This window comes from Camponotus vicinus, unplaced genomic scaffold (genome assembly GCF_025532165.1).
Source record: "Camponotus vicinus isolate PSW18456_S1 unplaced genomic scaffold, iyCamVici1.0 SCAF_9, whole genome shotgun sequence".
In the NCBI taxonomy this organism is placed as follows: domain Eukaryota; kingdom Metazoa; phylum Arthropoda; class Insecta; order Hymenoptera; family Formicidae; genus Camponotus; species Camponotus vicinus.
The window spans coordinates 17,737,512-17,749,956 of record NW_028141981.1 but is presented as its reverse complement, the minus strand read 5'-3'; the positions used below and the strand labels follow the sequence as shown (position 1 = coordinate 17,749,956).

Sequence of the window (12,445 nt, the reverse complement as noted above, 5' to 3'; positions counted from 1 at the left end):
AGAATAGGAGGACCGAAGGACGAGCGAGAGGATGCAGAAATGTCGCTTCGAGCTGTCCGAGTATCAAAGAAAGGAAATTACGTCGTCTGGCTTGACCTTTCCGCCACCTTCGCAACGTTTCCTCCTAACTAAAAGAGAGATAAGTGCATAGTATTGATACCGTTCGTTTGATTAGTTTCAAAAACATTAAACAACATTATATCGAATTTGAATATTTTTACAACTTTCAAGTGAATTTCATACTTTCGTTTTGAATATTCTCATTAAAATGTAATAGAAATATTATTTCTTTAATTCATATATTTTTTTGATTAATTTAAAGTTAGTAATTTTAATTTGCACTTGTATTACTTGTGATTTTTGTATACATCTTGATATAATAATAAATTTAAGAAATTAATTTCGCATAGACACGCGAATCCTGCTACACATCGCATTGGCGACATCGTCGAGCGTGAGAATCCTTCTGTAGGCAGGTCGTAAGATTAAGGAATGCAGACGGAATAAAAGACGTCTCTGGAGAGGGAGACGAACGATACAAGGGGATACCGGGGCAAGCATTGACTTCCCGAGGCAAGGAAGAAACGAAGGCTCGAGGATTTGTTCGAGCGGAAAACTGCCGGTCGATGTATGCAAACGTCTCCTCCACGTTCTTCGGTGCCGATAGGGTGACAACGGGCGTGTCGTGTCGCCTACGGGAGCCGGTTTCCGCGTCGCGAAAGAATTGTCCGTCGCGCGTTTGCGGCGAGTATCGCGAAGCGGAGCGGATGCAAAAGGCGACGGCGAACGGGCTGGACTTCGTGGACCTTGACCCACGACACGTCAAGGACGAGCGAACGTTACCGGAAGCAGGTGGATAATGGCCGGTCCAGGGGTGCCAAGGGGACAATAGATGTCAGCTGGTACGCAGCGGCACCACGGCGGGATCGAGATAGCAGATCTAAGTGGGCCATACCGCGCTACGGTTATGGCGGCATAAAACGCTCCGCTAGTACCGGAGGGGGCGGCTGCGCGGGCACAGCCGACGGGTCGTGCCATAGTCAAGTTGAGTGCCGGAGAGAGAGCCCCTTTACGGCCGAAAAAACTGCCGCTATGATTGTCTATGCAAATTGTTTAAGATATCCGGGGTGAAGGCAGTCCCGCGTCTTTTGCGGCTGCCGTTTCGCGAAAACCGACACGCCGGAGACTACTGTCGGCAGTGGCGCTCAGTCGTGATCTTATTTTTCTACAGTTGTACATACCCAATAATCCCAATATCCAATATGCATTACGACCGTCACATTCTTTTAACAGAATATGATATTCTAGAACGGAATATGTGTAACATTTATAACATTCAATGGACGCACGAGAAACATATCGAGTGTTTTATCTATCGAAAATAATTTATATTAGCGCAATGTATCGGCTTTCTTTTTTGAATAGACAAACATAGAAATAAGATCTGAACAAGCTACCTGTTGGCTTTTATCGCGCCATAAAGTATTAGACATCCTGTGTTGCATCATACCTTGATGGCGAAACGGATGAATTAAAGATCGTATCAAGATATATTGCTATAGCGGCGCACGAGCGGCAAATGAAGCGCGTTTCATTATCGATCTCGATGGAAAGACGTTAACGTTTCGGTCTCTAGGACTCTACCACATGCAGGTAATGATATTACTGGTTTGCGGTTTGCAGCATGCCGGCCTTACGTATCTTAGATAGCTTATTGATTGCCTCGACTGCACCTCGCTCTCCCATTACGACAATGTAGAAATTGCAGAGACAATGTATCTGCTCTTGTACGCCAGATATATAGCTTTACAATTTATATTCGCACTCTCATAATTTCTCGCGATTTTAAAATTTAATGTTTTATATATTTAATATTATTATAGTGTGTCGTAATGACTGCTATTGCTATCAGTTTCTGCACAAGTATATTTTCTATCGCAAATTTCATATTCTATTCTATATAATTTAATAAATATCCTTTCATGAAAATTTAAATCATTTTTTATTATAGCAGTGACATATAATTGTCGAATGCAAACATATTTTAAATTTAATCAGATTCATTGCTACAATTTCAATTTCTTACACATATAACAAATTCTTACTTACGGAAAACGATTGCGAACAGCATCCAATACGTGAAATAAAGTGCCATAAAGTGTAGAGCTGGCAAATGTAATTTCATAGAATGTTTCCATTGATATAAGAAGACTACAGTTTGTATCAGGACGAAGCTATGGCCGAGAAGCGAAAGGATAGTGGAAGTGACAGCAGGGACGGTAAAGCAATGGGATAAAGTGGTAGTAGAAAATTGAAGAACGAAAGGAACGACGAAGCGGAAGAAGAAGCAAAGTCGCAGAAAACTGCAAACTAGACGGATATGACTTTCCAGTAAATTAAAATGGATTATATATGTGAACTCCATCTTCAATTTTATTTCTCTCTTCTATCGCATTCTCCAACCTACCTAAAACGTCTATACGTCTACTAACTAACAATATTGGTGAGGAATTTAGCGTGTAATGATATTTAAAAATCGATATATAATCCCATTTTCAATTGAGGAAGAAGGAAGAAAATAATAAAATTCACAAAAAATTTTTACTGAAAGATTGAACCTCAGGAAATATGATTATTTTTTACAGTTAATTAATTATATTAAAATAATATTAAAATCTTTTTCGTAATATTTTATTAAATATCAAATGCAATGAGATATTAAACAAAACATTAGAGAAATTAAATTGATATTATATTCATTCAATGCATTCTCATTCAATGCATTCTATCAAAATAATATTAAAGCCTTTTTCGCAATATTTTATTAAATATTAAATGCATTAAGAAATTAAACAAACCATGGAGCATGTGTATTTATGTGCGTAATTTTTTTAAATTCTAAAATCTGATAGCAAAAATACCGATTCTTTTTGGAAACAATAGAATGAGCTTTTATGGATATACCATATAATATCGTCCGAAGGAGAAAGAATGACGAGAAGGGAAGTACTAGGTCGGTATCCACAATTCTGGAAAGCCCAACTCCGCCGTTCGGGGAAGGTCGGGACACGGAGTCGACCATGATGTATGCTTCTCTTCCGTCTAATTAAACTTGGGGAGGGTCGCCGAGTTGGTTGGTGCGCCGGTTGTACGGACGTACGTACGGTCGGACTGACAGCGAGGGAGGACGGCTTTCAAAATGACAACCGGAGAGAGCGAGAAAGAGAGAGAGAGAGAATCGACACTACTGAATGAGAGAAGGACGGAAGAGAGATCCGCGCCTCTCCGCGAACGCATGAAACGGTACTTATAGTGAGAGTGGGATCACCATCGACTTCCTCCCAGGAGACTCGATGCACTTAACTTCTATTACATTATTCATACGCGGCGATAAACAATTCGCTGAAAAAAAGAAGACGGCGGCGGAGCCACGCCGGACGTTCGTGCCGTACAAAACTTTTATCGGGCATTGGCAAGCGTCGCGATTTTCGAAAATATCGCCGAGTCAGCGTAACGTGGCAAAACATGCGAGCCTGTGCGGGGATCTGCGCCAACGAATACATAAACTTGCTTTTAGGAAATTCCATTAATCTCCAGTTGCACTCCGCTACCATATACACGAAGTTCGTTTTGTGCAATATATCGATTATTTCAGCGAAATAATTCTCTCTTTTTTTCTTGTCTGTTTTTATTCACTTTACTGATTATAACGAATACTATTCTCTCTCTCAAAAGTATCTTACGATATCGATATAAGAATCACTATTTGATTTTTCATATCTCTTATCGGGACCAATCCATTTAAATTATGATTCAAGACAGACTTACAAGAGCGCGAACACTTGTGCATGATCTTTTTAGTTTAATCGCGAACCGTACTTTCTGGTGGATTATCTAATCTAACGATAAGTTGATTAATTGACACGCTCGTATAAATATACAGATAAGAAAATACATGGTATCCATGGAAAAAATTAAGCAATAATATTAATAGTTCCTTCGAAGTTGCGAATAATCCAAATCGAGATCATTCAGTCAACAATATAATTTTTTTCAGAACCGCGCCTTACAATGTAATATAATAAATGCCGCACTTAAACATTCCTCTCGAATCTCCAATTCATATCAAAGTATGCATTGAATAGGCGAGGCATTGCTCTCTACATTGCCATTCTATTCCTCTGTACTTACTTTGCAATATTTATGTCTCTATGTTAATTCTAGCACCGAAATTATATTGCGAATTATTATATTACACCGTAAAAATTATAAATTTTTATTTTCTCTTCCCCATCTTTTTTCTCTGTATATGTGTGTATGTATTAATACATTCAATTTCCTTCGCAATTTTATTCCTCGCAATGTATTTACCTCCTTCATTCTCTCCTCGCCATATCTTTTTTCGCTTTATACATTTTAATGCAATGCTCGCGGCCGGTATTCGCTTTTCCATAGAACGTTACTTATTTCCCTCTGTCGATCTCTCTTTATCTATATCTAAACTATGTGTATACATACATAAACTATGTCTATTCAACCGTGCCGCGGTGCGCTCGGCTGCTTCCCGTCTACCGTGTCAATGCGGACTAGCAAGCTGCTAGGAAACGGGACAGACCATTGGCGCGCCCCAACAAATTCCTTGGCGCGAGACGTCGCGCGATTCCGAATGTTTAACCAGCTAGCTTAAACGACGCTAGATGGTTGAACACGATCTGGAATTCTCGACGGCAATGCTTCTATACGACACGAAACCGATATGAGCGACGATCGGCACATTCGCATATTAGACACAATGAATTTATGGCGAATACCATTTCGACTCCCTTCAATTTACTAAGCATCCTCAAGGAATTTTGGGGAATCGTATTATATAACATTTCGTTGGTTATCGAATTGTACTGCGTTGAATCGCGACATTTGAGTTCGCGACAAAATCGCGGTCATCGATCCTTCAAGATTGCGCGCATCGTCTTTACGGAGAAAACAGGAAATTAGGACATTAAACGTGCGAAGAAACGTAGTAAGATCGTAATTCGTTGGGCGAAAAAAGACAAAATGTCGGGGAGAGGCGCTTAAAGACCTTGGCACTTGAGTAAATACATGGCCGGCTCGCGCCAGTTACTCTTTCAAGGTGTAATATGTATCCAGTCCACCGAATGAATTCCGGGTCGCGGTATAGTCGCTTAATCGCTCGTAATAACGCCGAGACGAATGCGGCCCTCCCCGAGACGACTGTCGCGAAAAACCTCCGCAATTTCTGGCGGATGGCACCGTATAATCGCTCGCGGACGAGTTCTGATGCTTAAATTTGACGTTTTTTTCGTCATTACAGCAAACACATTTTTATCTTTTTGCAATCCGATGAACTTCAAACCTAAGAAAAACGAAGGGAATTCGTATTCTTTCTTTTAGTTGTATTTTAAAATCCGCAAATTTTAATCGCATACATCATCAAAATTTTATAATTAAGATAAATACAGCTTGAAATTATATTTTAATAAATATATTATTTAGAACGCGTTAAATAAAAGTGATGTTAAAACGAAAGCGCGTTGTCCTGATAGATGCGTATAAGATTTAATGAAAACGCAAGACACACAGGGGATTAGCGCGTGCATATCGATCGAAACTCTCTCCGTTCTCCCGGATGTACATCGAAATAAACTTTGAACGAATCGACAGACATCGAAACTCAGTCGTCGGGGGACGGGTCCCGATGCCATCGTCGGTTTACACTAAAATCCTTTTAACTTGGGTATCGTGTATGAGAGAGAGAGAGAAGGTCGTTAATATCCGCGAGAGCTTTCGACGACGCGATTAACCAAGAGGCAAGAGAAGCGTCGACTACGGACACGTCTTTCTACGAGCGAGCGCGGTATCGTCATCGCGCAAACAACGTATATGCATTAAACCATGAACCCACTATCCCTGACGTCATATCCAATACACATTGTTCGGGGGTTGCTGAAGCCGCGATACGGTACAGGGAAGCGAGGAGAAGAGGAGACGGTGGAACGGTAGGTGAGGAGAGGGGAGGACGGTAGGTGGCTGCAGGGTGGTTTCGAGGGTGGCTGCCAACCCCCCCAGTGCGGTAATGGCATTAACCGAGCTGCAATATGATTACCGCTCTCGCAAGGTAACCTGATCACACCCGAAATCTATGGGGTGTCCAAAGTACGGGAGAACAAGCGAGATAGAGAGAGATAAAGATAGAGAAACTTGTACATATAGCGAGGGACAATGTATTGCTTGAAATAGCCGCGCAACGTTACGCAACTGCGGCGACCGCCGTCGACGCCGGGGGTTCGGCTGGCATTCTCCCCCTTAATCGCGTTGCGCTTTTTGCGGCTCAGATTACCCGTGAATCATTAGATACTCGGGGCCCCGGTAGAATCGAGAGCTACCACTACTACCAACGTACTACGGATCATTCCTTATCTCGGTATTACGAGATTAGCCTCCTGTCGTTTCTCTATCTCGCTTTCTCTCTCTATCTCTCTCTCTTCCTCTTGTTTTTAATTCTCCTTTTGTTTGACGGAGTGTGCTTTTTTCGATAATTGCCCGCGGATTGACATTGACACGTGTCAAGAGATGTGGAATTCTTTTTCTTCGAAATCTCAATAAGAAATCCGGATAGGATTGATTCGTCAAAATATAAATATATCATTAAAAAAATTAATTGCACGTATTTTTTATATTAAAACTAAGTCTTTACATTTCATCAATAATGGCGAAAAGCTATTAACAGTTTGAATAACCAGAAATATATATGTCAGCGACACAGTTTTTCCTTCATATTCGCGATTATGAGTAAAATATGCACAAAATGATATAGATAAAGTTGACGAATGACAATCCATTATTTTGACGGAGATATCGCAAGGCTGAATCGCTTTTGAAAACAGGAAACATTCTCAATGCGCTATATGAGGAAGAAGGTACTTACCGTGAGATGTTGAAAGAGCCACGCCCTGAGGATGTTCGTCGCGACTTTGGGAAAGATACCCCGTTTCTTTTGGTTTTTCTTGCCCGTCGAATCGTCGTCTTCCTCCCCCGTACCCTCCCCGCTACCGATACTCGCGTTACTCGCGTCACCTGCAACAGTAAGAAGAGAGCCAAGGTCACCACGTGCCGCCTCGGTAATCAGTCCGAATTCACTGCAAAAAAAATTTAATTTTTTCTCTTTTACATCTTTTCTTAATGAAAACAGATATATGGAAGACGATTTTTTGAAATCATTTGAAATGAAAAATGTCAATTAATTGTCAACGAAATATGCTAAGATGAAATATTAGCTTAGATTAGTTAATTGTTCGTCTAAAAAATTCGGTGAATAAAGTAAGAGAAATCGATTTCGATTAAATCGCGAGATGCCTCGCACGTCGAAGCAGGATTTCCGACGCGTTTAAACCGCGCTCCGATTTTCGGTCCATACCCTGGTGGGCGATAACTACCTCGACCCTAGGGCTGGTTCCCATGCATACAAACACCATTAAGCCACCCGCAATCACCCAGCCCCCTTCGACCCGGCGGACCCCGTACACACGCTCCGTTCTCGGCTCAACCGCGTACCCCTGCCTCCTTTCCACCCCACTTCGCCATCACCCCGCGTGCATTAATTCCCCGTCATTTATCAATCTTAGCTTTTTAATTGCACAGTCACTGGGGACTCGAGAAGCAGGGCAGTAATGAGAGATATTAAGACGCTTTTGGTTATGTAGGCCGGTAGCTAATGTCATTTTTTCATATTATTGATCGTATTTCGAGTTACTCGTTACTATACGCTGTGCAAAGTTGCTTATATATTTTTTCATCTATTATATAAAATGTACTACACACACATACATATTGCAATATATATTTAATAAATTACTATTTCATATAATGTGTACTTATATATAATCTAAATTCTTATTGCAAAAAGGGAGATATCTCACATCAATCGTAAGTTTTCATCTGGCAAGACGCAATATTACAGGTTACGCGGTTGTGATGATATTACGGGCATGATCGTTACCGTTGTGACGTGGGGTTAGTAGATGGCGATTATGGAATAAAATGCAATTTCGTTGGAATTCCCGTGATGTCCCGGAGAATCAATCTCCCGGACGAGCCTGGGCGCCGGAAGTTCGAGGTTCCCTTTATTCCTTCTCCTCGCAATCAGCCAGAAAGGAGGGCTACTTACGCCAGCGGATTATAAATGACCGAGCCTTATCGTGGTGCCCAAGGCCCCGGTTCCCAAGGTTCTATCGTAACAGAGAGATCAGGGTGAGCCCGGCGCTCCCAGGGGGTTCACGATGACAGGTCGCCCGGGAGCGCCGTCGACCCACCCCTCTCGCTCGCCAAAGAACGGTCTCGTGCCCGAGATTAACTTTGAATTCGTCGAGCGAACCGTCGTCGGGCGAGGGATGGGCGACGGCAGGCAGGCAGAACGAAAAATTTGTCCGTCGTAGGAGCGGACGGACCGGAACGACGGGAGATCGATGGAAATCGGTGCCGCATACGACGTATTCTCGCGGATACCGCTTTCCTGAATCGCTTCGGAGGAGAGAAAACGAGAAGAGGCCTCGGATCTGCGACCTAGCTTGATGGGCATTCATCGTATCGCGACGCGATTCGTTCCGTTGATCCGGACAAATTTTAAAAAATGCAATTTTACTCGAAAAAAAAAAAACTTTTATCTGTAACTCTAATTTGCAATCATGAAGAATCAAGTAGAAAACGCATAACCTGGTCCGCAGGATATCGGATACATTTACGATACGCTGAAAATATAAGCGGACAAATTCAAAGACGTTAAGATAGCAAAACTACGTCAGCGTTATGGATTCGTTCGATTAGTTTCACGTGGGTCGGTGATTCCGATGGTCATTTTTTTCCTCGTTGACCAAACCTGTTTTCCATCCGGAGCCATTGGCGGCGGTCGTTGCGCATACGACAAAAACGACGTTAGATGTCCACCCTCTCTTCGGCTCAGAAGCCCGTTAATGGCGCGCCCGCAAAGTCGAATAGGGCGGCCTGCGAGCTCATAGAACGAACGGCGGGTGGCTAGCGGAATAACGGAATGGCTAACGGGAACGTCCCTCTGATTGCAGTTAATTTACTCGCTGAATCGGGTTAATGTAGCGTACCGGTCGTACCGTGCTGTGCCGTGCGGTTCTGTACGACGGCGACCTATCGGTGTCCCGGAGAAAGAAAATGGTTTCCTTCGTCGGAGTATCGTTCATCGTGCTCGCCGACTCGGACCGAATTCTTTTTAATCGCGCAATAACTTCTTGCGCGATTAATTCAATTTCGTAATGGCGAGCACCATTATCTAAATACAGTCTACCGATTTCTATCTTGGAAGCGGAAAAATTGTAAATCGTACAGAAGAATTGTAATTGAAACAAGTTCTAGAACACACCTGGAAACGTAATAATTTATTGCTAGCGCGTAAGAAAAATATCTGCGAGGCCGCATTGGAAAAATATTATATTATGAGTGCAATAATTCATTCGATATGTATGACACGGTTTCCCTTGACAGGTCGTTAAAATCTTATTTAACTTTAGAGATAGCTGGCTTTAGATACGTTGATGCACATATGTAATCCAGCTGCACTGGTATTTCACGCGCGATCATCCGCCCACATAAGCTGTCATCGATAATGTAATGTCGTTCCTTGTCGTCGCAATCGAACGCGCGTCATGGGATCAGAATCGCGATTGGCGACCCACGCTGAATGTTCTGACACGAGACAAAAATATGAGCTTTGTGTATATGAAATTCAACAATATTCTTACTCAAAATACTTTTGCTGTATTTAAAAAATAAAAAAAAATATATTTTCCTAGTATATTTTCAATATCCTCGGTAAACTCTGATTATTACGTTGCAATGCGAAGTTATATCTCTACTATTATCATAGACAGTAATCGATAAATATAGTTATTCGTACCTATATATATCATTTACATCCTCACCGTAGAAATTGATAGCACAAGACCACCTACGCATCTCGCACACGACGATCACATATATCGACGAGCGAGTATATTCTACGACCGATGCGTGATACAGAACGGTAGTCCAGAACTCTAGCGATGGGTACACATATGCTCGTGCGTAGCACGAGTGCGTTCATTCACACGTGTACTCTCGCGCGTGCTATACAACGCGTTTACGAGGACGCTCTCGGCGGCGAAACAGGCGCGACGAACGTCGACGGCGGCGGCGGCGACGGGGGTAGAAGCCATATCGTCCGCGTGTTGATTTACGCGGCGTACCGCGCATTTTTACTGCCGCGTTATAGAGATTTAAGTGCGGCCAATTATACGTTTATGCGTCGTCTCCGCGTCTGCTCTCTCTTTCTCCCTTTCTCCCTCTAACTCGCTGGCTCTTCCGATTCCGTTCAACAACGTTTCCGACCAACGCGCGAGTCCCCGAAACGACGCGTCCGGTTTCTTTCTTCCTTTATTTCGACCTGTCGCAGCTATACTTAGCGAATGGAGAATGGGCGAAGTCTTGCATACGTCGGCGATAATCTATTTCGAGTGAGCCAGATCTATCGCGCGCGCCATTCTCAAAATCAGAAAATACAACTTTGCTAGACGTACATCGCACTAACGATGGTAATAATTAATCGATTGCGATTTCCGTTTTAGGCTAGGAATATTAATTCAAAGAAAGAGATGAAATACACATGATTGAATTTATAGCCGTTGCTAAATCGGTCCGAGATCTGTATGATATCTTAAATTTAGAGAATATCCACTTGTATAACATCCTCTACGTTTCTCCTTTCATTCATTCATAATGCTGTACGTATATGCAAGTATATTATAGAATTACATAATTCAGTAGATTCGAAAACGTTTAGAATCTTCGGGGAAATCGATAGACTCGTTGATCACGTTGGAAAAAACGTCAAGCCAAGAACATCTTCCTCGAAGACGAGGCCGCAGCCTCTATTTAGGGTGGCCGCGCAAACTGTCGAAATAACCAGCGCATATGGCCGCCGAAAATAAACTCCTCCTTATTCCCATCCCGTCGAAGCGAGGACCGCGCTCGTCTCACTCTTTCTCTCCCCCTATCTCTCTTGGCTTCTCGTTTGCGTTTCTCCTCTTTCCATCCTTCCTCATCAGTGCTTCTTCCCAACTATACGCTTCGAACTTTAGGTCGCATACGACTTTAGATGCGAGCTCGAGACTCTCCGATATGCGCGTAGGTAGATAGAAGACGTTACCGGATACCGAAATATTTATTTGTTGCCACATAAGAAGGGTCATGGGGCAAAGGGTGAGGGAAAAAATCCAGAAAAAGATGAGACGTCGTAGACGCCTCTTCGAGTATCGCGTTTCGCGGTCACGAAGACGCACTCCGCGATTGAGAGCTTGACGATATCGAAGCGAAATTTTATGAGTCACGATATAATCATTGCGAGAATTATTGATCGCCCTCGAGAAAGAAGAGGCGGCGACAAAGAGCTTTCGGCTTGTGATTTGCGCGGCTGAGAATCGCGGGGAAGGTCGTTGCACCAAAACACGCTCTTCTGGCTCGTGTTGATCCGAGAGTCTTCGCGGCGGCCTCGTCCGGCGACCGCGAGGGGGACAGGGGTCTCTCCTCTCGACGATTCCCAGACTATTTTTGACGATGAAATGTGGCTCGCCGGTGTTGCCCGCCGCGAGAGGATCGTCGCGGTCGATTTCACGAAGCGCGCGTATCCACGCATCTGTGGGATGCGTAATACGAGCACCGTTTAATCCGAGAATCTGCTTAACCGGGAGATTAATCGGCGATTGTGGATGAGATGAGGCGCGATGAGGAGCTCTCTCAAAGTCGGCGCAGGGAGATCGTCGCATCTCGCGAAGGTAGTCGATGTGAGAAGCGCACTTTGTGGAAGTTTGTCTTACAAATGAGCCGCACGACGCGTATAATTTAGTGTGCCGCGTTTGCGCGTGCACATTGGCAAGTAATCTAGGACAAGGTTTCTTTTTCTCATCTTATCCACTTATCATTTTTTCACTTTGCCTCAGTTTTAGTTATTGTATCTTCTATCTATAAAAAAAAATAAATGAATGAATCATTTTGAACGTTTCGACAATCCAATATTTTTCCATCGAAATCGATAAAATTGATAGAATCAGTTTTTATTCTGGAAAATTATGATAAGCTTTCGCGTTTATTAATGCTAATTGTCACAAAAGCGATGTATTCATTATCGATAAAAAATGTCAAGAATTTAAGGCTTATAACGCAACAGATTCACAGGAGAGGAAGATCTTGGATCTCGAATCTGTAATCCCAATGACGCACGACAACGTATCGGCGTGCCGCGGAATGAAGAGGGAAGAGACCGAAATATCTGCCTATCGCTACGAGCCGGGACAAATATGAGACGAAGGGACGAAGAAGCCGCCAGAGACGTCGGAGCTATGCGGATTAACGGATGGAACGTCGGCCT

At 43.0% G+C, this 12,445-nt stretch overlaps 1 protein-coding gene across 8 annotated transcripts in view; it reads right to left on the bottom strand.

Annotated features, from left to right (window-relative positions):
* Positions 1 to 12,445, bottom strand: part of Hth (Meis homeobox homothorax) — a 425,203-nt gene that overhangs the window by 146,060 nt on the left and 266,698 nt on the right. For 5 of the 8 annotated variants that reach the window (XR_014440459.1, XM_083108981.1, XM_083108986.1 and 2 more), the window contains one exon: positions 6,947 to 7,099. Coding sequence is in view for 7 of the 8 variants with exons in the window: in XM_083108981.1 (XP_082965107.1) it covers positions 6,947 to 7,099 (153 nt within the window). In the remaining variant the exon portion in view is untranslated. The remainder of the gene's footprint in view (positions 1 to 6,946; positions 7,100 to 12,445) is intronic. The other 3 variants (XM_083108987.1, XM_083108985.1, XM_083108982.1) reach the window with 1 other exon arrangement.